Source organism: Pelecanus crispus, chromosome 10, assembly GCF_030463565.1.
Source record: "Pelecanus crispus isolate bPelCri1 chromosome 10, bPelCri1.pri, whole genome shotgun sequence".
In the NCBI taxonomy this organism is placed as follows: domain Eukaryota; kingdom Metazoa; phylum Chordata; class Aves; order Pelecaniformes; family Pelecanidae; genus Pelecanus; species Pelecanus crispus.
The window spans coordinates 16634616-16658923 of record NC_134652.1 but is presented as its reverse complement, the minus strand read 5'-3'; the positions used below and the strand labels follow the sequence as shown (position 1 = coordinate 16658923).

Sequence of the window (24308 nt, the reverse complement as noted above, 5' to 3'; positions counted from 1 at the left end):
TTCCCCCCACCTTTTTTTTAATACATATGAACTGCTTTATGTAGCTTTAGACAATAGTGTTTTCTTTTCCAAATTAATATACTCAACTGAATCCTCTTCAAGGATTCTTTTTCCAATTTCCCCTCTTATTACTGGTGCTTTCTTCTGACCTTATCTATCTGCATCTTTAAAAAAAAAAAATCTTAAATTAGGCTTGAGCTCCAACTATGAGAAAATGACAGTACAGACTACCTCATTGGATACAAACATTCTACATGGAGCCACAGATTTCTTCTGTAATTATAGCTCTGTCAGTTTATTTAACAAGCCACACTGAAAAATTAGGAACCATAATTAAAAAGAGATAAGTCAAGTACACTTAAAGTTCAATTTGTCTGAATTGATGGGTCTTGTCTGTACCACAACCTTTCAGAAGGAAAAGCTTTATTAAAAAAACCCAAAAACCCAAAATTAAAAAACCAACCACCTTGTAAACTATACTATCTTAAATCTTCCCTGTGAAGGATAAAGCCCACAAAGAATTGAGAATTACCACATTTGCAGATTATCCAAATTAGAACTCACCGGGCTTGGTCCTATAGAGCCCTACCTACTTCCTCTCACTATGAGTAGGCAGCTAGAGTTGCTAACTTTGTCTTTTTTGTCCTTCATGCTCATCAATGTACCCTGTGCATTTCTGCACACAGGCACCTGTGTTAATAACCTGGTAGCAGCTCCTTAGGCAACTAGTTATTCTCTGTTCATACCATACTGAAACAATTGTGTATTCTGTGTTATATGATGGAAGAAAAAAAAAGTCAAATTTCTAAAAGCTTTACGTTATTGCACATAACCCCTTTGGATTTGGGCAAAAATGTCTGGGAAGATTTTAGCTCTCTACTTTGTCTGTATCTTATTATTCCTTTCAAATGAAGACACTTAAGTCCATTTCTCCACCAATAAACTGTCTTGTATTTTGACTGCCAAAAAATCCATGCATTTGATCAGTATTTGCAAGTAGAACCACTGCTACAAATAAATTAATCTTTTCAGAATACTTCAGCAGATGGTTCTCTATCCTTTGAAGAATGCATTTAATTGAATCTGATTGCTTGTAAAAGCAAGAACCAACATCACTGAAATGAGTGGGAAAGCAAGCGCAGTTTTGGGTTTTTTTTTTTTTTTTCACTTAAACAGCTCTGCCAATAAACTAATCTTGGCCTGCAATTCTCATCCTGCAGTCCAGAACTCAATTCTCCTTAAGCACAACTACTGGTCTCCTAAGTTACAGGTAATTCTTAAGGGCAAATGAAATCCAGAAAAAGACCCCGAAGATTCTTACTGGTTTTGAACTTGTCAGACCAGGTACCTATGTGTGAGTCACAGGTGAAAATCAAATACACGGATTAATTATTCCACTAATCCAAAAGGGGGTATCGGTAGAGATGTACTCATTGGAAAAAAAGGCCAGCCACAGCCACACACTGTTGTAATATGTGGTTTGTGGCTATCTTGCTCCCAGCTACAACATCAATGACACCTTTTAATTCTGTAACTCACAAGTATACAAGCAAAAACCCAAATCATCCCATCCTGCCCAGTTCTCTTCCTAAAAAGGTATGAGGATGCACATCAACAATAAAAAAAGCAGAATAGAGGATGTGGCACAGAAAGCACAACTGCTACCACGTTATGTACAAGAACGGACAAGTTTTAGCAGTTACAGAAGACTGAGCCTGCAACTCCCTAAAAAGAAGGGGAGTTAAAGATATTATTACAGATGTTGAATGGAAGATATTTCAGATAAACTAGTATCATTTCTAATTTAGTTTGGTCTATCAGCTAAATACCAAATGAAGTTACAAACTTTTTTGTAACAATTAAGTCTCTGATGTTTTAATTCAAATTATGATGTTGTTAAATCCATACTATTTGAAGGCTCCCATAGAAGAGTCAGTTAACTCTGTATTGCAAGCTAATGACATCAGCAACTGCCAGCAGTGCAGCAATTTGACATACCCACAGAGGAAAGGAAGCACTCCCACCCTGCCGTCTCTCTCAGCTGACATACAAGAACTCACTAGGTCTAAAAGGAGCCATATTCTTCCCTCAAAACCCAAACAAACAAACAAAAAACCCCAAACCCAACAGAACTCATGTAGAGGCTAGGGGGCAGGAAGGAAAAAAAAAAAAACAACACAACAAAAAACCACCCACACCACAAAACACCACCAAACAAACCTTAAAAAAATCCTATATACTCCAAAGAAGCCCCATGCCAAGTGTGAGGAGAATCACCAGGATTAACAGAAAAGTCGCAAGTCTGATTTGAATGGACTGGTTCACCCTCCTTCCCCGCTCCCTCAAACAGCCAGTGATCCCTGGCCATGCAGCAAACAAGCATGTGTACAAAACTCTTTGCTGTCCCTGTTTATCAATCAGCTGTAAGAAAAATGCTTTAAACAGGTATTTTTGGTTACTAAGATGTAAAGTGACAGAAATTGCTTGCATTTTATTTATAAAAATTATTCTACTCAAACCCACAGTGGCTGAGGTTACCACAGCCTTTCTTAACTCATATTTCTTTCCAGCCTGCTCAGAACTTATAACCTCCTTCCCCTTCACTTAGTGCCTTTGCCTAGCAATGCTGCAAGCCCCTGCTGCATTCTGTGTTAATCTGTACACAATCCTAAAATCTCCTTAGACCCCGATGCCAAAACACCACAGAGCACACCAGATGTGACCACATCTGCATCTTTTCTTTCACCCATTTAAAAGCCACCACACAGTACAACGGGAAACCATGTGAGGAACCTTAACATAAATGATAACTACTACTAGAATAAGGAATACATTGCAGTTTTTTCAGTGATGCTCACCATCATCAGCTACACTTTACTATGTGAAACTAGAAAGAAAAGCCTAGCAAAGTACATGAAAATATAAATAGTGGTATCTCAGCTTCTGACTAAAGGTTGTGTAGAAGCTTGAAAAGGACAAGACGACTATGCCTAATCAGCACACTATACAGTAGACATTGGTGTTCTTAGTTTTTGTCTTCATCTAACAAACACCAATTTTCAGGAGCTGTATTTTAGTTATTGCGGACCTATGAGGACAACTGAGATGTAAAAGGTCTTACTGAAGATCTACCCACACATTGTTACATTCTCCCAGACCATGACCAGCCTCTGACCACTCCACAAAATTAATTTCTGAATCAATTCAATGGCTTAACTAGAACCGTGCTGAACACTGAATTTTGTCTTTTTATGAGATGACATAAGTCAAACAAGACAGAACTCCTTACAACACAAGTGTACATACAGCTTACCTGCTGTCAGTCTCAATGAAAGAAAGTATTATGCCTTACATCTGTTCTAAATACAAGCATTCCTAACACTCCTCCCCATGCCTTAACAAAAATTGTAATACAAAAACAAGCATAAACTGGCAACGTGGCCAGTATCAGTGTAAACAAGATACTTTCCTTTATGAACAAGCCATGCAGCCATACATGTTAGCTGCTGCAGAGGGAAGGGTGCTTCTATTTCATTTCTAAGTTGATAGAGATCCACTCTGCATATTATTTTACATTGTGCAGGAAGCAGTAGTAGTTAAGAGTTCCAGCAAATGACGTTTTGCCAAGACAGATGAGCCTTCCTTCCTATGCTATAGAACAATCATTATTTCAACACATGGGCTGAACATCAATCATCTATAGCACGGTAGCCTTTCTTTCATGTATAGCTATAATCTTGTTAAGAAAACAAACTGCAAGTTTATTATGTTGGCAAAGCTGACTTGTCCACATTCAGGCTCTGACTTGGTTATAAACAAGCACAGTATAAAATCTACCATACATATGAGCCCTTTAGTAAAAGGATATGGCCCACAGGGAAAGAGATTCCAAGATACAGAACAAGACACGGAACAAGACTCTAGGTTGTTAAAATGGACCACATTTCCATACTGAAGATAAGCCCAGCATCTGACTGTAGTAAACATGCACAAGCCGAAGTCTGGCTCCCTTGGGAAGGGTTATATGATCCCAACAAGATCTCTTACAAAGAACTCAAAAAAACCCCAAAACAAACAGAAAACACACCGAACAGAAAGAGCCGCTACCTAGGAAAAAAAAAAACCAAACAAACCTGCATCACATAGTACAAAGAAAAAGTTGCAGAGAAGAAGCAAGTCTCTTCATTAACTTGTATTATTTTAGTTCAGAAAGCCTTTCTCTGAAGGAGGGGAAAGGGGTAGGAGGTTGCAGATTTTCTGTGTTCAGTTAACTAGGAGCAAACTCCCTCCCTTTGTCCCTCCCCTACAACTACTAGCTTCACACATCTGCATTGTTACCTTCACTTTTTCTCTTCTCAGGCAGCAGAAAAGACAATTTTCATCAAAAGACCAATCAGAAACACCTTCAGGCTCACAGTCTGTAAATCAGAGGAATAGCAAATTACTTCATATTCATAAACCGCGACACAACTGGAGCCAAAAGAGAAATTCCAAATTAAATACCTGTTTCACAACATTCTTGCCTGCATTCTGAGGATGCAGGCTTCATTTTGGCCATTTTTCTAAATCCCCAGATTACTAAACTGTATACATTTTATCTATGCACAACAAATCTGTTTTTCCAAGCACTGCCAAATACACTCCCAGCTACATAAAGATGAACGCACACTCATTAGTAATTTTAGCCAATATGAAACTAACTGTGAGCACTGCCTGGGGGAGGGGGAAAAAAAGCACAAATCACCACGGTAACACACATTTTCTAGAGGCAGAGCTGGGGCTGCTTCTGTCATTAGAAATGCAGAACAAGATACAAAAATAGAGATTGAATACCTTTAAACAAACTGAGATCTTTTAATAATCCAGGTCCAAACAGGCCTTCTAGAATACTTTCAAACCCTAAAAGCAAATAAAAGAATTGTTAGCTTTCTAGATTAAGTACGTCACTACAAGAATATTCACAATAGCGGTTCTATATTTATCTGTTCCAAGAACAGAGCTCAACGTGTTTTCTCTAAGTATTACAAGATGCATGGGTCAATTGTGATGACTGAACTACTGACAAATCATAGCACACTCTAGAGTCCACCGACTCCGGTACTTTTGTAAATAGCTAGGTTAAAAACAAAGAACATTACGACATTGAAATAAACCCTTTTGAAAAGAAAATAGGAAGTTGTAGGTTCTACAACATGACCAAGTAATTTCTGTACAAGAAAAAAAAAAAACAAACTTGCTTAAGCCTCCAAACTGAAATAAGGGACATTTTTCCAATTAAAAAAAAATACATATATTCTTCCATCTGAGTGTCATTCAGTTACTTTTCTGAATTTCAGCAAATGTTAGAATCAGTGTTTCCTGAAGAGTTACAGGTTTGAAGAGAGAAAATTTGAAGAAAGGCATTCAGCAGTGCCATACCACTAAGGAACCAAATTCCAATCACAGATCCACATCTAAGATACACAGTCCGATTTACTTCAATGCCATGATTTATGCCTCACTTAAATCTAACCAATTGTAGTTTATTCCAAAAGAGGAAAAACCTTTACCGAAATTACTGCCATTATTTGGAAATGTTAAATCAATATTACACTAAACCCCTGCTGGCAGTAAAATCTACAGAGCTATTAACTACCCAATACTGTGAGAAGACAGGTTAGCAGAGTGAATATGAAAAATACAAAGACTACTTTAAGGGGACAGACAAATTCCACCTGCTTATAAAAATGTATTCCCAATATGACCATAAAACTCAAGACTACAACTTATTGTATTTTTTTTCCCCCATTAATACTTTTGCTTTGTAGGTTTAATAACAGTTTGCATGTAGCTAGGGGCAGCATCTCCTACTTGCCTGAATCTTTGGGAGGCAGAAGAAGAAATGAAAAAAAAAATTTTAAGACACAAAAATATGATTTTAAATTTAGAGAAACTTGCATGGGTGAATCAGGGACAGATAAACTACCTGAAATAGCCATTTTAAGAAACCAATCAAAATCTAACTGATCACATGCTATGAAGGAAATCAGTTATTACATTACAAAAGAGCAATAATTCTAAAATAACTCTCACTTTTTACAGATTAATATCAAAGTTATCTTTTGGACAGCAGTCTTCAAAAAGGAAAGGACAAGTAGTGTTACACCCCTCTGGGTGTCAGCAAGAGTGCCAGTGCACTAACGTCTTCCGTTATGAGATGCAGGACCCTAAAGAATTTGAAGCCTGCAACATGACTTAGATGGCCAAAGCATTGCCAGGATACACCAACCATCCTTGATCTAATGCCTATCAGAGGCTGACACTAAAAATCAAATCTCAGAAAGGACCGAGTGAAGAACAAAAAAAAAAAAGTTAAAGTGACGGTGAAATAACAGTCAAGAGTAAAGAGAAATAGGGGAGAGATGAGAAATAGGGGAGAGATCAGAAAACAAGGTGGAAGAGGAAAAACTGGAAAAACATCCCATTGAACAGCACCTTGTCAGGCAGAGAAGTAGCACTGCCTCCAAAAAAAGCCAATTCAGGCTTCAGGAAGTGGCAGGAACAGTGGGAAAGGGCCGACCAACCTGACCTAGAAGAAAAATAGGAGAATCAGGGTATTGACCCATAGCTTTATAACGCTGACTCTTTTATGGGTAGTGACCCCTCAGAATTTGTATCTGAAATGAAACCTTAAGGAAAACAGCTAACCAACCTCATTATCTTTTTGTTTAAAAAATTATATTATACATATACACAAATAAAAATCAGAAGAGCTCAGAAATTTTACTCAAACTCACCACTCTTAAAATAGTAACTGCCAATGACTCATGCCCCACAGTTTGCCATGCATGCAATTGCACACTGAAGTCCCTGCCAAGTTTTACAGCTTGGATATTGTACAATCATAGTTTGCTAGCCCACTGTTCTCAGTGATGCTAATGCCACTCGGTTTTTATTAATATTAAATATTGGATTTAGCAGTTGCATAGCAACAGCAGAACATCTTATGTGCAATGCTTGACATTAAAAACGGCAAATAAGGGAAGTATGAATGTATTCAAAAATTATACTAAAGACCGGCAAAACTGCCGTGAAGCTGAGCCCTGTTCCCCCCCAAAATGCAAAATGCAATGCAGTAAAGACAGTATAAGCCCTGCGATGTAGTATTCAGTCATTCAGGACTCCAGAAGAGCAACTGTGTACAGTTAATCATGCATAATACATTGAAAACAAAATCTTGAAAAAGGAGCTGCCTACTTTTTATAGTATTTTTTTCTCTCCATTGTCACTGCTCTTAGAAGCTTGAAAAGAACATTTCTTTTCCCACCGATTGTCCTTTTCCATTTGGCAGATGATATTTTCCTGCATTTCAAATGGAACAGAAATTAACATGGCTGCCTCTGCTAAATTCCGGTTTCTATATTTTCATCATCTATATTTCAGTGTCTGATAGTTCACAGCAGCTGAAGAGCAGGGCCAGTGGAAAAGTTGCAGGAATAACAGAATTAGAAGGGAGGAAAAGGGATGAAGATCCCAATATTTTAGAGCTTAGATATGTTCCTCACAATTAAAGCAGACATACATTTAACCCTTATAATGTTACTGGTAACCTATACAAGGAAAAACATCTTTTGGGTGTTAGTGCAAGAATTTAGGAAAGAAGTTTATTTTTTTAAAAATACAACATTTACAAAGTGTAAAACATTTCTCTATCTCAGAAGGCTCTCTAGCAAGTGAAGAATTAGCAAACAAAAAAAAAAAATCCCAGAAAGAACAAAGAAAATCCTTAGTACTGAAGCAAGGGTGGAATAACCTTTTAAATGTAGAGGTTGTTACACACTTATTACTATTTCACAATTGTTAGCTCTAAAAGTAAAGCAATATTTACGAAACATTATTCTCTAAAATGTCCTCTGACAACAATCAGAATATGGATGTGCCATTTTTATGCTAAGAGTAACAAGCACAGAAATTAAAACAAAAGGAAAAAAAAAAAAAAGAGTTGACTGGGCAGTTTTCAGCATAGTCAAATTTCACTAGTTTTTTCTCTGCACCTAAATGGTTTTACTTTCATCTTTTCTGGCATTTTCATCCTCCCTTCTGTAACCAAATATTTCAAGTCATAAATTTAAACTGTAATTATAGTCTGTTGGTTAACAGTTTAAGACAACAGTTTAACACAATAGTTTAATTTCAAGCTGGGGGGGGTGGAACGGGACGGGACAGGAAATCCACTCATACCATCTTTTGCCTTAAAACTGAGAGCACTTGTAACAATTAAGTAGCTACCAGGCTCCTTGAGGCTATTAGAGAAGTTGATAGTCCAAGAGAGGACTTTACTGGCTGATCTCAAGAAATGTGGATTAACCAAAGACACATTCTCCCCTTTAAAAAACAGGAATGCAAGATCTTCAGAAGGAGACAGGGATGCATTTCTGGACTGCCACTGACACAGAGCCTAGCATTTCAAACAATGTTTTTTTCCCCTGCGACAGCACAGCTCAAGCATACCCTTTAATACTCAGTACATAATTCAGCCCTACGCATGTACCTAGTCAAAGCAGTAAAGCTTATACCACTAACTAGAAGCCAAATAATTCTGAGAGTAGTAAAGAAAAGAAAGGCTACAACCCGTTTTTACTATTACATAAATTGTTAAAGAATGCCAAGGGGGGGAAAAAAAAAAAAAAAATCAACACATCAAGGGCCCTGAAGGGGGAAAATAAGAAACATACAGAGTTATCAACTCTTCAGCCCTAATCTGTGAATATCAGTTTGTAAACTAGATCTCAATAAGTAGTAGCCTGGGCAGTAGTTAAGTATAGTAGATACTGTAGACCAACTGCAATAGAAAATAAGACAACTGATTCATCAGCATTTATTTATAATAAACCATCAGCCTAATACACAGCAACTTGCATTTTAAAAGGACAAGTTCAAAAAGCTAGAAATTGAGTCAAATCAATTAAGACAATAGTTGTCTACATATTTTGTTTAAATTTCTTAATTATTTAAGAACTTTTTACTAGAAACCCTCAAAACAATATCTTGGAAAAAAAATCTGGCCTATTTAAAAAAAAAAAAAACCCAAAACCCAACCCCACAACAAAACCCAAGAAACCCCCAAACCACAATGCAACTAAGAGTGAAAGCACAAAGAGGGGACAAGAGGCTGGAAAAGGGGCAGGGGGATTCAGAGCAGAGAACATAAATCAAAACTCACAAATGTTACAAAGGTCAGAGCAAAGAGACACGCACAGCTTTAAAGTAAGCAAAGATAAAACCAAAAAGGTGGAACATATGCATATTACAAAAAAAAATTCTATAAGAATATGGTAGTGTATTAACAAGCATTCAATAGAATGGTATACGATCATTCAACAAGATCTATCAAGGTGATGTTATGTAACATTTGTAAGTTAACAGTCTTAAAATGCTACGGAGATTTTTTTTTTTTTTTTTTTCAGTTACTCAAAGAATGTTTGCAATAGTGTTTAATTCCAGAAAGTCTTGAGATATTGAAAAAGTTCCAATGGGCGGGGGGGGGGGGGAATCACCCCTTTGAAAGGTCAAAACATTAAACAGATAAGTACCGGGGTCTCAACTTGGTAAAGGTTTTCAAAAACAAGGAACAGCTCAGAGGACTACTGAGGAATTAACAGCAAAAATGGTGTCAGTCAACATGGGCTTACAAAACCAATCTTATTTAATTTGACTTTTATGAAACTAAAAAGTTGATTAACAACAGTAACAGGTTTGATATAATATTTTTAGATTCATGTAACATTTTTGGGCTGGCACAACACATTTTGACTAAAACCAGCCAGAACAAACCAAACAAAAAAACCCCAAAAAACACCACAAAACAAAAAACCCAAACCAACCAACAAAAAAAAAAAAATCAAATATATATAAGACAGATTTAAAAAAAATCGATTAAGTGACAGCTCTTGAAATGTTGGCATCAATGGGAAACCACTGCTAGTGAGGTCCATCAGGTATTGGTTCTTGGCCCTATGCCATTTAACATTTTAGATGGTGACTTGGAAGAAAGCAGTCACTAAATTTGCAGGAGATACAAAGACAGGAAGAACAGTAAATAACAAAAGGCCCAGGTCACAGAGGCTGCTTACCAAAGCAAATGCAATTAAACACTACTTCGAAAGGGGGGTGGAGGGGAAGGCGAAAGCCACAAAACACACATCTAGGAACAGGAAAAACAGCTTCTCAAAGACAAACCCAGATCCAGCAGCTGAAATTGGAAGCTGATCAAACTCAGCCAGACATAAGACACTCTTAATTTTACAAGGGTCCAGGTAAAAACACAAGACATGCACTCCAGGATCAGACCAACACATTCCCTAGCCTAGGATTCTGGAGGTGTTATTTAGGGAAGCATGTGCTGGCCGCTAAGATCTATTTCCCTTGTACTCTCCCCCAGCACTTACATTCATGTTAGGAGTCTCATTAACTAGTAGGAAGCAAGAGCCACCACCATCACATCAGGTTTTTACTGGATTTCTCATGCTCAGATTTTCTGGTCAAGATCGGATATATTTATCCACAGCTATGGGATTTGAAGCAGGAATTAATTCAGAAAAAATCCTACAGTCTATGTGTAACACGGGAATTCTGTCTCTTTCAGGACAAAAATCTATTAAACTTGAATGTTTCAGTCACAGGCATCTTAATAGAAAACTAAGACCAAGCAACAAGGGAGGGGAAAAAAAGTCACAGGACAGTTATTAATATACACCAAGTCTCAGGACATGCATATAATTATAAGTTGTGAATACTCTTTTATTCATGCAACAAAATAAAAGAACCTCCCATCCACCTATGATGAGAGATCTTGTTATCTGAATGGAGCCCAATTAAGTACTGGAACTACAAGTGAAAACAACTTTGTCTCAGCTTCCTGGGGAAAAAAGAAAAAGCTGTTTATCTTCAGTAATTTTTCAAAGTTCATGCTTCTACATTTTTGTTAATGAAACAACACTGTCGGGGACTTACTGCAAACGTCCCTGCTCCAGAGACAACAGATGCTTTAGTAAATCCAAGGATTTTCCAGGGACCTTAAATATCAGTAACCTGGTTCTGTAAGAGCAATACAGATACATGCATACAGAAGAAAAGAACTAAGGATGTTAAGATAGGTACTGTTTAGAAGAACAGGTAATCAAGTCCTATATAGCAATACATAGCTCTTCTATAGCTTTTTTTCACTAGAACACCTTGTGTTCCCAAGACAAAACATGTGGCATCACTTGCTGAGGTCCCTAAACAGGCCCTTGGAGCTCAAGAGAAAAAGAATCTTTTGGCCTTAGACTAATGTTTTATTCACTGTCAAACAGCATCTCCAGTAGAGAAGTTTCATTTGAAGCAATGAAGAAGCCAACAAGGTACATGTTTTGTCAAACAGCCATTTCACTGTTACAGGAACTTACCACAGCAATAAGCTGAGAAATGAAAAAAAGGACAAAAAAACTACTATGGCAGCAGACAAGCACTGTTGAAAGAAGTGCTTCTGACCATCCATCCTGCAAGACTTCATTAAAATTCCACTACTGGTCTGTAATTTTAATAAAGACAAAGCTGTAGCAGGCCATCCTCACCCTTCTCTCCAACCATCCCTCTCAACCAAGCAATTCCTTTTCCTCCAAAAATCAAGTCTAAGCACATTTTCTCTGATGGAATATCAAACTCGCAGCAAGGCATTTAGAAGTTAATGAGCTAAGCATGACAGAAAAACAGCTGCATATCTGAACTACAGCACTGCAATGCACTCGCCTTCACAACAGAACAGAGTGCTGCCAAATCCCCCTAAAAGAGAGTCGATCTCTCCCCTCTACAGGGAAGAACGGAGAAGCAAAGAAAGCAAGTTATCAGGCTGTTCTGCAGTGTGAGAAATGGAAACAGGTCTCCCCATCCTATGTTAGCACTCTAACTGGCAGATTATCTCACTGATTACAACTGAAGTCACCCTCCAAAAAACCAGAAGTTTCAAGTTATAAAGCTTGTTGCCAGAGTACAGAGTATAGCAAGGCAAAAGGCATAATATGGACCATCTCCTACCCCCCTCCCATGAGGAGTATTTTTGTGTGCGTGATCGGGTATCAAGAAGAGAATTACACAAAGGCATGCAACCTTCTTATCTCTAATCAAAAGCCTCAGCAGCAGAATTTGAGAAAAGCCAAGGACTCTCTGCAACGGCCGTCTCAACATCACCGCAAGATACAGCAATTACTTTGGCAGACTGAGCCGTAATCTTCATGTGGATTTGCAGGGTTGGGAAGATCCTCCGATTTGTAGATACTGCATTACTAATCTGGCTAGTTGTCCAAGTCAGGAGTTGTGGGCTTTTGTTTTACATTTTAACTCAAGATCAGGAGGTTTATTGTACAACTGTCTGGTTTTCTTCACAGCCAGTCACCACCAATGCAGGACCTGACTGGAATCTTCTCATGTAAATACTTGCATTTTTTTACTTTAGAAAATAAACCAGAAAACAGAGGCATCACAAAATAGCAAAGAATGACTGCAGAAGACTTTCAACTATCAACTTTCTTTGTATCCTTAAAAAGGTAGTTTTTACTTAATGGTAGAGTAAGATCTAAATTAAAACCAAACAAACCAACCCCAAGAAAACCCAAACAAACTTTAATGCTAAAAATTGAAGTGGAAGTTGGTTTTCAGTATCTAAATTCAAAGACAGTGCTCTTATTTGTTCAATCTCCAGGTCTGGAGTTCCAGCAGGCAACCAGGTACAGCTTTCACTGAGAAGAAACTATACCAACTAGCTAGAAAGTCTATAAACAGATTAAAAGAGCCAAATAGTCCCAAAATGAGAGTGCTCAATAGTGCAAAACATCATGGACCAGAAGTTTTTATGTAGAGACCCAAACATTGCTCAAACTCAAGGCAATTTTTCCATATTCTACCGTGTTGCATTATTTCTTTCCTGCAGCAAAATAAAAACTTTGAAACTTTTTTCCTGTTGAAGACAACCTGTTAATGCTTCACTGCCAAGCAAAGTTAAGATGACATTCATTAACTACCAGTGTTTATCCCCATACCCCATGCTCCCCCAGCAGAAGCACAAGAATAGCCTTGCAGTAGACAGAATTGATCTGCCTGGAAAATACCTCCCACAGAAGACAGGATTTCCAGCAAGGTCAATTCACTGCTCCACTTTATTTCATGGCCATAGTAATGCTCATACCACAGATGAGCCAAAGCCAGGTGTCCTGTCAGGAACAAGTTGCCACAAGTAGGTACAGCAGAGGCCCAAGTCAGTTTAAACCATGGAGGAACCCTCCCTCTCCCCCAAAAGTTATGTATGTGGAAGCACAGGTTACCAGTAATTTCCACCCCAGCCTCAAGAGATATGTATTGGCATGGTGCAGAAGCTTGTTAGAGGTGTGGGTTAAACTGGCTGAGATATTAGCTATATCTCATACTCTACAGCAGTCCTATTCAAAGAGGGTTGCCTTCCCCTAGCAACTCAGTCCTGCCCTACATCATTCTCTGTCTGCAACACACAGCCACCTACTGAAACCAGACTAGCTGAAACAATTCAGCTAAAAAACAGCCCAGAAAGGGTAGGCACAAGCTGCTGAATCCATTTAAACAAGGACTACCAGCAGAAAAAGTATCTACCAAACCACAGCTTTGATCTAGCAAACCCTTGGAGTGTGACTCAGTTTCACCTCCTTTATCACAGGAGGTCAGTTATATCATCAGTCATTACTGAATTAACACAGTATTCTCTTCTTTTTGGATCTCAGGTTGTAATTACGCCTTTTACCGTCTCTACAGAGATTTTCAAATCTATACAGGAGTCTGCAAAGGGGAAGGAAAATGTGATTCTACTTTGGAAACTAAGTATCGTTATATCAACCATATTGAAAGACTGATGATCTTTAACAAACAGCATAGACCTGTGAAAGCTTATTGAACGTTTCCGAGTTGAGAGATGAATATACTGAGCTTACCTGTAAGGTAAAAATTGCCAAGAGCCTTTTTACTCTGTTATTTGTGATTGTAAAAGTCTGTCTGATGTTAAATAAACCTCCATCACAAGCCATTGCATAATTGCCCCAATGAAGAGCATGTCTTCTGACTCCAGCCAGCTAACAGCATCCTGAAAAATCTTATAATATGCAAAGACACACCACTTTATTAAGTCAAGTGATTATTTCACTAAAACACCAGTAAGTATATCTAAGTTCTGATTAAGAAGCTAACAGAAGAAAAGAAGAATCTAGATCATGGAAAGAAAGCTGAATCATGACTACAGTGAATATGAAGCACACCGGATATTTTGAGAAGGCTTCCCAGAAACTCTAGAAAAGTATCCTTAGCCTTTTCAGACGGACTGTTCAGTTCTGTCTCAACAGAAAGGATGATCTAGGTGAAATCAGTGGGTCATACAGGCAGCTACACAAAAATGAAAGAGTACCTGAAAGCAGGGCATGGGGCAAAAGTTATCCACCTTAAAAAAAAACCAACCCAAACAAAGATCAGCACACTGAGAAAAGTATCTTAACACTGAAAGACATAAGCATAGAATTCATACTAGCTACAGAGTAGATTATAGTGACTGTCATCACTGAAGTCACATTTGAAAGTACACCTCAAGTGAGGCATTCGTAAGTCTACAACACAAGGTGCAAAGGGAGCAGAGCTAAGCCTAACAGCCCCCTCCAGCTTTACGGTGGTTTGCACGACAACAGCATCAAGAGCACAAGGGTACAAAGTAAGCACGTGATAACTCCTGCATAGAGCACAGAAGATACAGCTGTACTGCTGTTGTTACTCTTGTGCCAACGGAACTAAATGCTAGCAGAAATATTCTTACCTATCCTTCATTCACACCTCAGGTTATGCCTATGCACTAAAGAAGCTGCAAGCCCTGATACTCCTCTGGAAGCAGAAGCACAACCACAGCTGCTGACAACTTTGTAACAAAAGATTATAGCAGCAACACAATTTAGTGCTGAAATCAGTTGTGGGAACTGAAATTGCCAGATCTGATGGAGCATTACTCAGTGTAGACTAGGAGCAGTGAACCTTCCCTAAAAAAGAACTACACACGGATGCAAGAAACTTGCAGTAAACAGCTATAAGATAGCCTGACCTTTGGGGTTTAGTGGAAATACTCCCAAAGAGCAAGTGACTGATAAATCTCTCTCTCACTTCTGATGTCATGTTAATACTTGCCATTATTTCATGTAGCAATTCTTTGAATCTTACTAACCTGTTTGCTTCAGATACGCCTGCAGATGTGCTTCCAGGAGAAGCACCCAGTTGCTTTAGGGTATTCTGTGTCCAGCTACAACTGGGGTTACACTGAGCTTTTCTTCTTCCTTCTTGACAGCAAGATGGGACAGAAGAAAGGCTGCTTAACATCAGGCATTTCTATTCACACTCTTCCCTTTACACTGGCAATACAAACAAATGTATATTGTATACGTATGTATACATATATGTATATGTAAATGTAAATACAAACAAAATGTACAGGTGTATACAGAAGACAATGAATAAAATAATTGGTTTTGCTTGCATTATTTCTACACAGCAACAATTTCCTGGCCTAGTCCAGTTATGTCAGCAGGAACAAGTGGCAGAACCAGGGACAGCTTAGACAGCAACACTGGTGAAATCAAGACCTGTTTTGACTTCTTCATTCACTCTCTCAGATTGCCTTTCCCTTACTCCGTTTTGAGACAGACATCTGAAGTAGATCTGAAGGATCAGAGCTGAAGATCATATTCAGAACAAAAACCTTGGAATGCGGTCAATGCAAAAGTAACATGATAGAGAATACATCTTTTATGATGGCCATTCAGGATTTCAAAGTTACATCCAAGTATCTTTTCTGGGTAGCTACAGTGAATTTGGTGTCTATATATTTAACAGCTTACACTGCACTTAACTCAGTTATATACACAGTAATTTCAGCTCCTATCATCATCTTTAAGTCTTCCTCAAGCCAAGCAGTTCTGTGCAGCTTTTTGACACTGCCCAGTCTTCTCCACCTCATCTACTCCAGACTTTCTAGAATTCCTGAAGCACAGTACATTATCAGCCTTTCATAATTGAGGAAGTCAAACATTTAGTCCACTGTACTTTGGTTGAGGCCACCCTATTCCCTCATAACTTTTGTTTTCAGTCTAGTTGAAGTTCTTTGCTTGAAAGCAGCATGTGTGATCTCAAATTGAGAGAAGGCAGCAGTCCCACACTTTCTGCCCACTAAGTTTCTCAATGTCATTGAATTACAGCACAATCTCAGAATATGCTCACAGTTAATCGAATTACAGGTCAAGAATATCAAACTGTTACAAAGACAAACATCTGGAGATCAGCCTTCTAGAACAGCCAGCCTTGCTCCAATTTTACAGTTGGTATCTCAATAAAAAGGTCTTAGCAGACCCACTACTGCCTCAGGTCTGTTGAAAGAATGAAGTCCCTGTTTAGGACACTCACCAGATCTAAAAACAATTCTTTGGTGCTAAGTGAAGGAACACTGGGAGAACACTCAGCCTTCTAAGAAACTGCCTACCACAGGTCCTTTGTTCAAAATCTGAGTTAAATGTTCCAGGTAATCTACACACAAAGCTTCTCAAGCTTGGTATTCCACGCCATGTTGTATTGCTAAATTCATTGGAGACTGAAATATCTGTAACAACCTCTATATAACAATCTCTATATGAAGAAACAACAGAAACGCTTCAGTTTTGAGTACCGCTTTGCTAGAAAAGCTTCAGCTTTTAAGACAAGGATCACTGTCCACTTACATCCAAAGCAGCTATTTTTGTAACTTCTGAACAGTCCTTTCAGAGCAAAATCTCAGAAATGTATTTCCTAATCCATGGCTAGAAACTGCCAGCAGTACAGCCATATAAACAGTGAAGGAATTTGATACAAACTGCACTTCTGCAGGCTACATGCTAATCATCTGATCTCAAGGGATTAAAAGGCTAGAGTAGCACTAACAAGTATTCAAAGTTACAAACAGGTTGATTTTCTATGACACTTTGTAAATATCTTCCCTCAAGGTCATTTTTTTCCCTGCAGAATTCTTCACACAGAAGTTTCTCTAAATGAAAGAATATCATCCACATGTAATAAACAAAGTATGGCATAAAGAGTGAACAACAAATTGCAGAAGACAGTGTGTGCAAGAAGCATTAACAACAATTTCACGTAAGTGCCTTGTTCCCCACTACTGTCAATTTTATACCTTAAATCCCTCTGAAGGTTATTTCAGACAGAGTCGACTTTCTTTAAAAATGTTCTTTGACACCAGAAACGTTTCCAGGCTCAAGGAATATTAGACTTCTAGAACACATTGTACTTCAGCAGATTTGATAAAATAAACAATAGTACTCAATGAGTCTCAAATTCCCTTGAAAAGCTTGTAAGCACCCATAACAAACTTGCTTTTCCATAAAACCACAGGAATAACACCAGAAGGGGTGAGTGAAGGAATCGGCCACTAAAACAAAACACAGTGGGATACCAGAACAAGTGTTGCAAAACACCGCACTTTCCTAGCACTAGTTCTTCTGAGAAATCTGTCAAAGTAGCTAAGCCAAAGAAGAACTGCAATCTTAACCTAAATTTATTACCCATGTACAGAGCTGGACAGTGCAAATGAAAACCCAAGCAGAGAAACTATAACCATTTACTTTAAAATGTTAGCCAAGAAGATCAGCAACAGTTTTAATAAAACAAATTCAGACCACATGAAGAAAAGGCTCCTTTAATTTACAAGGGGAAAAGAAGGCAGCACACTGGAAAACTAAGGCAGAGGAACCCACAAAATCCACAGCTACACAGTGAACATTGCATTCAGCATCAAATTCACTTTAGTAATTTAAATAGTTGCTTATAGTAGTGTTTCAATAAGTAATTCAACTCAATATAGTAGTAGTTGAATACATGAACACTCTAAGAGGTGGCCGAGTCAAAAATACATTTTTAAAAATAGCACATTAGTTTCACGCTGACTTCTTTATCTTTGAACTGCTAATTACTGCCAGACAATAGCTTACATAACAGAAAACATGCAATATCTCATTTTGCAATAACCACACAATCACAAAACACATTTTAAAGGAAGCTGCATTATCAAATCTGCAAAAATAGTTTAGCATACGGCTTACTGTTCCAGACAACTGGTTCCTTACAAGTACCAGAATAATGTGACCTGCGATGCAGGGATTCAAAAAACTTCAGTGTGCAATTTTATTTTTCTTGTTAACACTTATTTGATGCAAGTATTTCTATAGATATTTGACTATTTCAAGTATTTAAAAATCTCTCCTAGGGCCTGTATTAATGCATTCAGAAGTCTGAAGTGGTCTTTCATAAATATCTTGAACACAGTCTAAAGATTTTATATGTTCTTGGATTAACCTACCGTTAATCTTATTAGACAAAGAGCCAAGATTTTCAAGAATGAGTGCTAAAGCTATAACACTAAATAAGCCTGGCTCATTTAAAAAGCAGCCCTGAAATTCTTCCTACTCCTGCACCCCTTTTAAAAGTCACCAATAAGCACTAGTCAGACTGCAGAAAAACTGTTTCTACCAGCAGGCTTCTGAATATGCATAATGCCAATAAAGCTAATTACATTTCAAAAAATAATAATCTATGTGCAATTAAGATACTGGCAACATTTTAATGCAAAAAATTGTTTAAATATACTAACATCCTAGTCTTGGGATATCCAGTCAAGCTACGCAAAGAGATGTGTTTGTCCCTTGCATACTCCCAAATGTGGAAGTAGGATCAGAAACTGGATCTGGAAGAAAGGGTAAACAGCATGTTAGTTAAATTCACAGAGGATACTATGTTCGGAGATGTTGCAAACATTAGTGAAGACAAATACATAAATGACCTAGAGAGAAAATAAAATTAGTTTGGAAACAAAAATGTCTCATGAAAAGTAACTTCAAACACTCAATGTAGAGGAAACATGGGGATAGGGGAAGAAAAAGTAAAATGAAAGAAACCTAAAAACAGCAACAGTGGACAGTCAGCCTAATATTTGCATTGAAAAACAGTTTAGAGTTGCAGAGGCATCAAACAGAGCAGGGAAATTAAAGTTCTTTCTACAGTCTTTGAGCCAGTAACAATAGCCATCTCCCTGCACAATTGCCAGGGACTGAAAAATTCCCCTTCACTCCCAGCAAGTGGAAAGCTCTTCTCAATGGCAAATCAAGTTCTGCAGGAGGTAGGGTTTAATTTTTTTTTAAGCAAAGTTAACATACGGTTAGCATAAGCCTACGCAGCAGGTTCTTCCAGTACTTCTGCTGCTCATGGCTTTGTGCAGAACAGGAGGAAGCTAACAAAATGAATCCATTTTTACAGGTGCAACTCAACCTTGCATTGTTCAGATTTATTCATGTGGTCCTTGAGAAAAGAAACCAAAACAGCTAGTTCAACTACTAAAATAAAAAAAGAGAAGAATAAAAACCCCTTTACCGTTTACTTTTGCCTTAAAGTTACTTTCCTGAGAATGACTTCCAATCATCCATCACAGTAGATGTCTGCACTATCCAGCTCTAAGGGCAAAGGCAACAGGAGGAAAGAACTGACTCTACCTTTAGAAAGGCTACAAGAGGATCCCCACCCCCAGCAGACACATAAATATAAATGCAGAACTTTAAGTAACCAGCACACATCTTCAAGGATTGTCAAGCATTTGTTCTTCAGAAAGACTTCCAGGCACAAACTAAGAACCATTTATTCTGCTTCATCCCCAAATCAACAGAATAGGCTAATTTTGCAGGGTTTGTTACTCTTAGTAACAAGCCTTCAGTGAGGCAACCATGTAGATGCTTCATACTCAGGACAGTCCACAGATCAAAAAGAAAACGAAAAAAACAAAACCCCTTTTAATAGAAGCCATCTTTCTGCCTATCATGTTGCTGAATCTTAGGACAAGCTCCAGCATGTAGGCTTGTGCTTCAGTTTATGCATATCATCATCACATGAAAGCAGGAGACTGAAGGTTTTCCCTCCTCTTGACAACCACTACGCTACGTAATTTCTGAAACAAGTCATCCTATGAACATCTACAGCTTCTGCTTGTGGTGTGATGGCAAGAACAAAGAAACAGTTCCTACCGGTCTGCCTCATCTTTGGCAGAGGCCGGTTAGTACTGCATTTTTCAATGGAGATTCAAATGACAGGCTCCCGGGCATCCCTCAAACCAAAGGCACATGAAACACAGCTTTTAAGGGTATTGTAGTACCATTTTAAAGTAGTTCAAACTATAGGGCCAGTACAGAACCAAGAACCACATCATCTCATTGAAGAATTCAATGCTTTTTAGGAAGATGTGAGGCTTTGGACCTGACAAAAATTAATCTTTGCTTTTTTGCACCAGGGAACATTGGCAAAGTATCTTTTGTAATGTAATGTAATCTTTTGCCCCTTCTGAAGGATCAGTGCCAGCATGAGGCAAAACTCGTGGAGGCAAACTCCAATCAATCCTACGGATTCAAAGCACAGTCTCCTGAGTATACCTTTCAGCCGTAACAGCAGGTTTTGCAGCCCTTCCCTTCTCTGCTCCATCACTCATTCCCACCCCTGCACTCCATCAGTTACACTGGTGCAAGTTCATGAGACTGTATAAGGGACAAGACAAGTGACTTCACCCCCCCTGCCTCTTTTAAAAAAAAAAAAAAAAAAAAAAGTAACTTCTGCAAGTTCACCTTTCATAAGAATGGCTGTTCAGGGTTAAGGCAGAGGTTTAACCAGCCCAGAATCCCAATTCCAGTAAGGGCAAAGTGTAAGTGGCCACACAAGGGGTTGCCTTAAGCAATGCCATCATGAAAAGCATGCCCAACAAATCCCAGAATACATCTGCTGAACTAGAAGGGTAGCTACTGCTTAAGAGACTGTTCAGAGCATGTACTTACTCCGACTTGTTAAATGTGTAACTGCCTTGGACTCCTTATAAGTGAAAAATATAGGAGACGTGCATTACAGTGAAGATGCTGGAGAATCAAGGCCTAATAGAACAGAAAGGAGCTAGAGCCAACAATACTGTGTGCTGCACAGGTTTGTGCAGTGTGCTGCTGAGAACAGAAGAGACCTACGGGAGCAGCCCAGATTCATGCTCCTGCAGGAGAGACCACTGCATGGATCACAAAGCTCCAATGGAAGGCAAAGGGATCTACTGCTGAATGAGAAAATAGATGTGTTCTGGGAATGGTTCTTATTCCAGTTGTCTCTCCCAAACACCATGCTGGTCTGACATAGCTGTGTTGTGCTCCTTGGTCAACCGTCAGAGTTGCTGGCTGACAAATCTCAGCAGATTAATTCAGCACAAGTGCTGAACTGCCCTTAGCTCTACCTGTTTTTTTGCCCTGGTGAATCCTGTTTGGAACCAAGCCCTATGACAACTTTCAACCTTGCCTAAACACAAAATCCCTAAACCAGTAGCTGTGATGATTATGCATCCTGACTGGCTGACCACATAGAAAGTCCAAACCTGCTCGACTCATACATCTTGTGATCAACCCACATATTCTCTGTGGTAGGGATCGTTTCTCGGTGAAAAGGGAAGACACTGAACTAAAACAAGAATGCTTCACAGTGGTCTGGTGTAATGAGGGGTCGACTACCTTCAGGAGGTTTCCATGGCTAGAAATCTACTGCCGCTGCCATTTGGGAAAGCATTGCCCCTAAACATGCTGATTCAGCACCAACTGGCATCATAAACCTAAAGGTGTATGGGTACCCTAGCAGGGATTGTTGTCATTTCCTTAAAGCTCAAATATGCAGATCACCCAAATAGGTAAACAGAAACCCTTCCTTTAGGCTAGCATTCAAAAGTGTGCTGAATCTAATCCAAAAGAAGAATTAAGATTACCATTATGCTGTAGGAACCAGAAACAAGAAATATCTATGAGAACCCCTACAAGGGGATATAGTCAGATTCAGCTGTTCTGATCTCTGGAAACCACCTCTTGCTGACAGCAACTACTGATGATCTTAATGCCTCCACTACAACATCAGTTTCTCTGTAATTTTCTGTCAGATTTATGAAGAACAAACATGGGATAGGAGATTTTTGTCTACTCACTGGAGACATACTGCAACTTGAGGCATATTCACTAGCAAGGCAGCATCCAGAGCAGAATGAGGCTTGCCTGACTCAAGTGCTTTAAAGGGGGGGGGGGGGGGGGGGGGGGAGATCAACAGCAGTAAAATTGTGCATGTAAAATGTATGACTGCTAAATATGTGTAAATTGTTAATTACAAGAAGCAGGGTAAGACGACTCAAAATTCCAAAACTCACTTATCCCAAGTTACTAGAAGACATATTATGGCAAACTGAAGGTTACCATAAACAGGGAAGTCCCCTCTGCAGCATGTCTTCAACATCTTGAAGCTATGATTACTGATTACCTGGCACTTTAATCCATGATAAATCCACCTCTCCGAGAGGGCTGATCCCACTCACCCTCCCCACGCCCCCAGATGCTCACTCATCTTGCATTTGCATGGTAAGGGGACAAGATGGTTCAGGGATCAGTTCCCTGATCCAACCCACCACACATCAACACAATGTGAGGGCACTAGCACAAAGCGGGTGGTATGATCACCCCTCTCTGCAATATTTTAAGTTTACACTAGATTAAAAACTACTGTGTAACCATGAATTGTGTTTTTACTACAAGGAAGTTTGCTTCCACTGCTATGCATCCCTTGGATGCGTATTCTATTTTCCTATCATGGAACCAAGACCTTTCCTGAAGGATATTCTATACTGGCCAGCATTAAACAACTGTACTCTCCCATACTGCTCATTTAGGTTAAATGATGTAAAATTGTGATTTCTCAGAAATTACCAGAGTTACTGCCCAAATCTGTATCAACTGTAAATGCAATGCAAATTCACACAATTTGGCAAGGTCTGTAGGTGGACTTGCACTTTTTCAAAGTCAGGGTGAAATGCTTTATTACAGTTGCTCTAGCATAACTTGTCCTTTATTTAAAAGGGAAAAAAAGTCTAATAAATGTTTCCTGTAGCATCTTCTACACACACTAGACATCAAGTTTAGGATATATAAACTATAATCAATAAATTTCAGTGTTTTCCACTGAAATAATGATTTTGCACAGAGAATAATTTCATGCCTTTTCAGAAATCTGACCCTCTACAAACTTGCTTACATTACTGTGATGCAATACAGTTAAAAAAATAGATAGCATAATGTTTAACTTTATTCTGGAAAAAGAATAACTCATGGCTGAAAAGCCAACAGCAGTTCTATTACATATTCTTGAGGACCATTTTCTGATGTTGATTTCTTTAAACGAAAGGTTCTCTGATGAATCTATCTCGGCAAATCTCTATGCCGTCCTAACCCTTAACTCATTAACTGAAAACAATAAGCTTTTAGAATAGCTTTTTCCAGGTAACTTCTATTTGGCTTTCTAAGCTGAAAAAAAACAACAAAGAATGAACCACAGAACCTGCCTGCCTTCTCCCACCACCCAAACACTATCCCCCAAGTTTCACGCTAGAACTTTAATAAGCAAAGGCTTCAAAAGAATATACTTCTTTCTCTCTCATGGGGAGATGACAGGTACTTACCCGAAACTGTTTTTCACCTAGAGTGGGAAATATTTTGTCCATTTCCCAAAAATGCTTTAAGATGTATTTGGAAGACTATCAGAGTTTAGTCTGTAGTTCCAGTACCTTAAAATTAAATAGTCATGACTTCCCTTCAGACAGGTTTCTAAGTTTCATTATGCTCACCCCCCAACCCAACAACAACAACAAAAAAATGATGTCAAACAAACAAAAAAAAATCTAGAAACATCTATTTAAAGTTATATTTTTATGCAAAATTTGTTTTGTTGCTCTGATTGACCTTCCCTTTTTCTTGTGTCAGGATTTCACAGCAACATTGCTCAACTAAACTAACTATACCGTTTAGTATGGTACTCACAGTCCACTTAATCCAGAGGCAGAACAAAAACTTTTTAATTCTTTGGTTTAGATTCACCTTCACATTCCTTCAGTGGATTCAAACAAGGCAAGTAGTTATACAGCTATTAAAGTTTATCATCTCCTTTTCTAAAAGCATTCTTTGTGAAGTTTGACCCTCATTTATGCTAAATCTGGATTTTCAAAAGAGACCTAGTTTTAGAGAGACATTCATTTTCCTTCACTGGTTCTGGGAGGAAAGACTCTTGGGATATTTCAAGGCTATGATGTCCCGTTAGCTCATATTCAGCTCTATCTTGTCTACCTCCCCTCAGACTGAACTAACAAGGAGGAGCCACCTAAGTAA

At 38.5% G+C, this 24308-nt stretch overlaps 1 protein-coding gene across 1 annotated transcript in view; it reads right to left on the bottom strand.

The window, feature by feature from the left end:
• Nucleotides 1-24308, bottom strand: part of LOC104033799 (ligand-dependent corepressor) — a 54373-nt gene that overhangs the window by 17864 nt on the left and 12201 nt on the right. Inside the window, exons 2-3 of the mRNA XM_075717750.1 lie at nucleotides 4834-4899; nucleotides 4339-4418 (exon numbers count right to left, since the gene is read on the bottom strand). Of these exons, the coding sequence (XP_075573865.1) occupies nucleotides 4339-4418; nucleotides 4834-4899 (146 nt within the window). The remainder of the gene's footprint in view (nucleotides 1-4338; nucleotides 4419-4833; nucleotides 4900-24308) is intronic.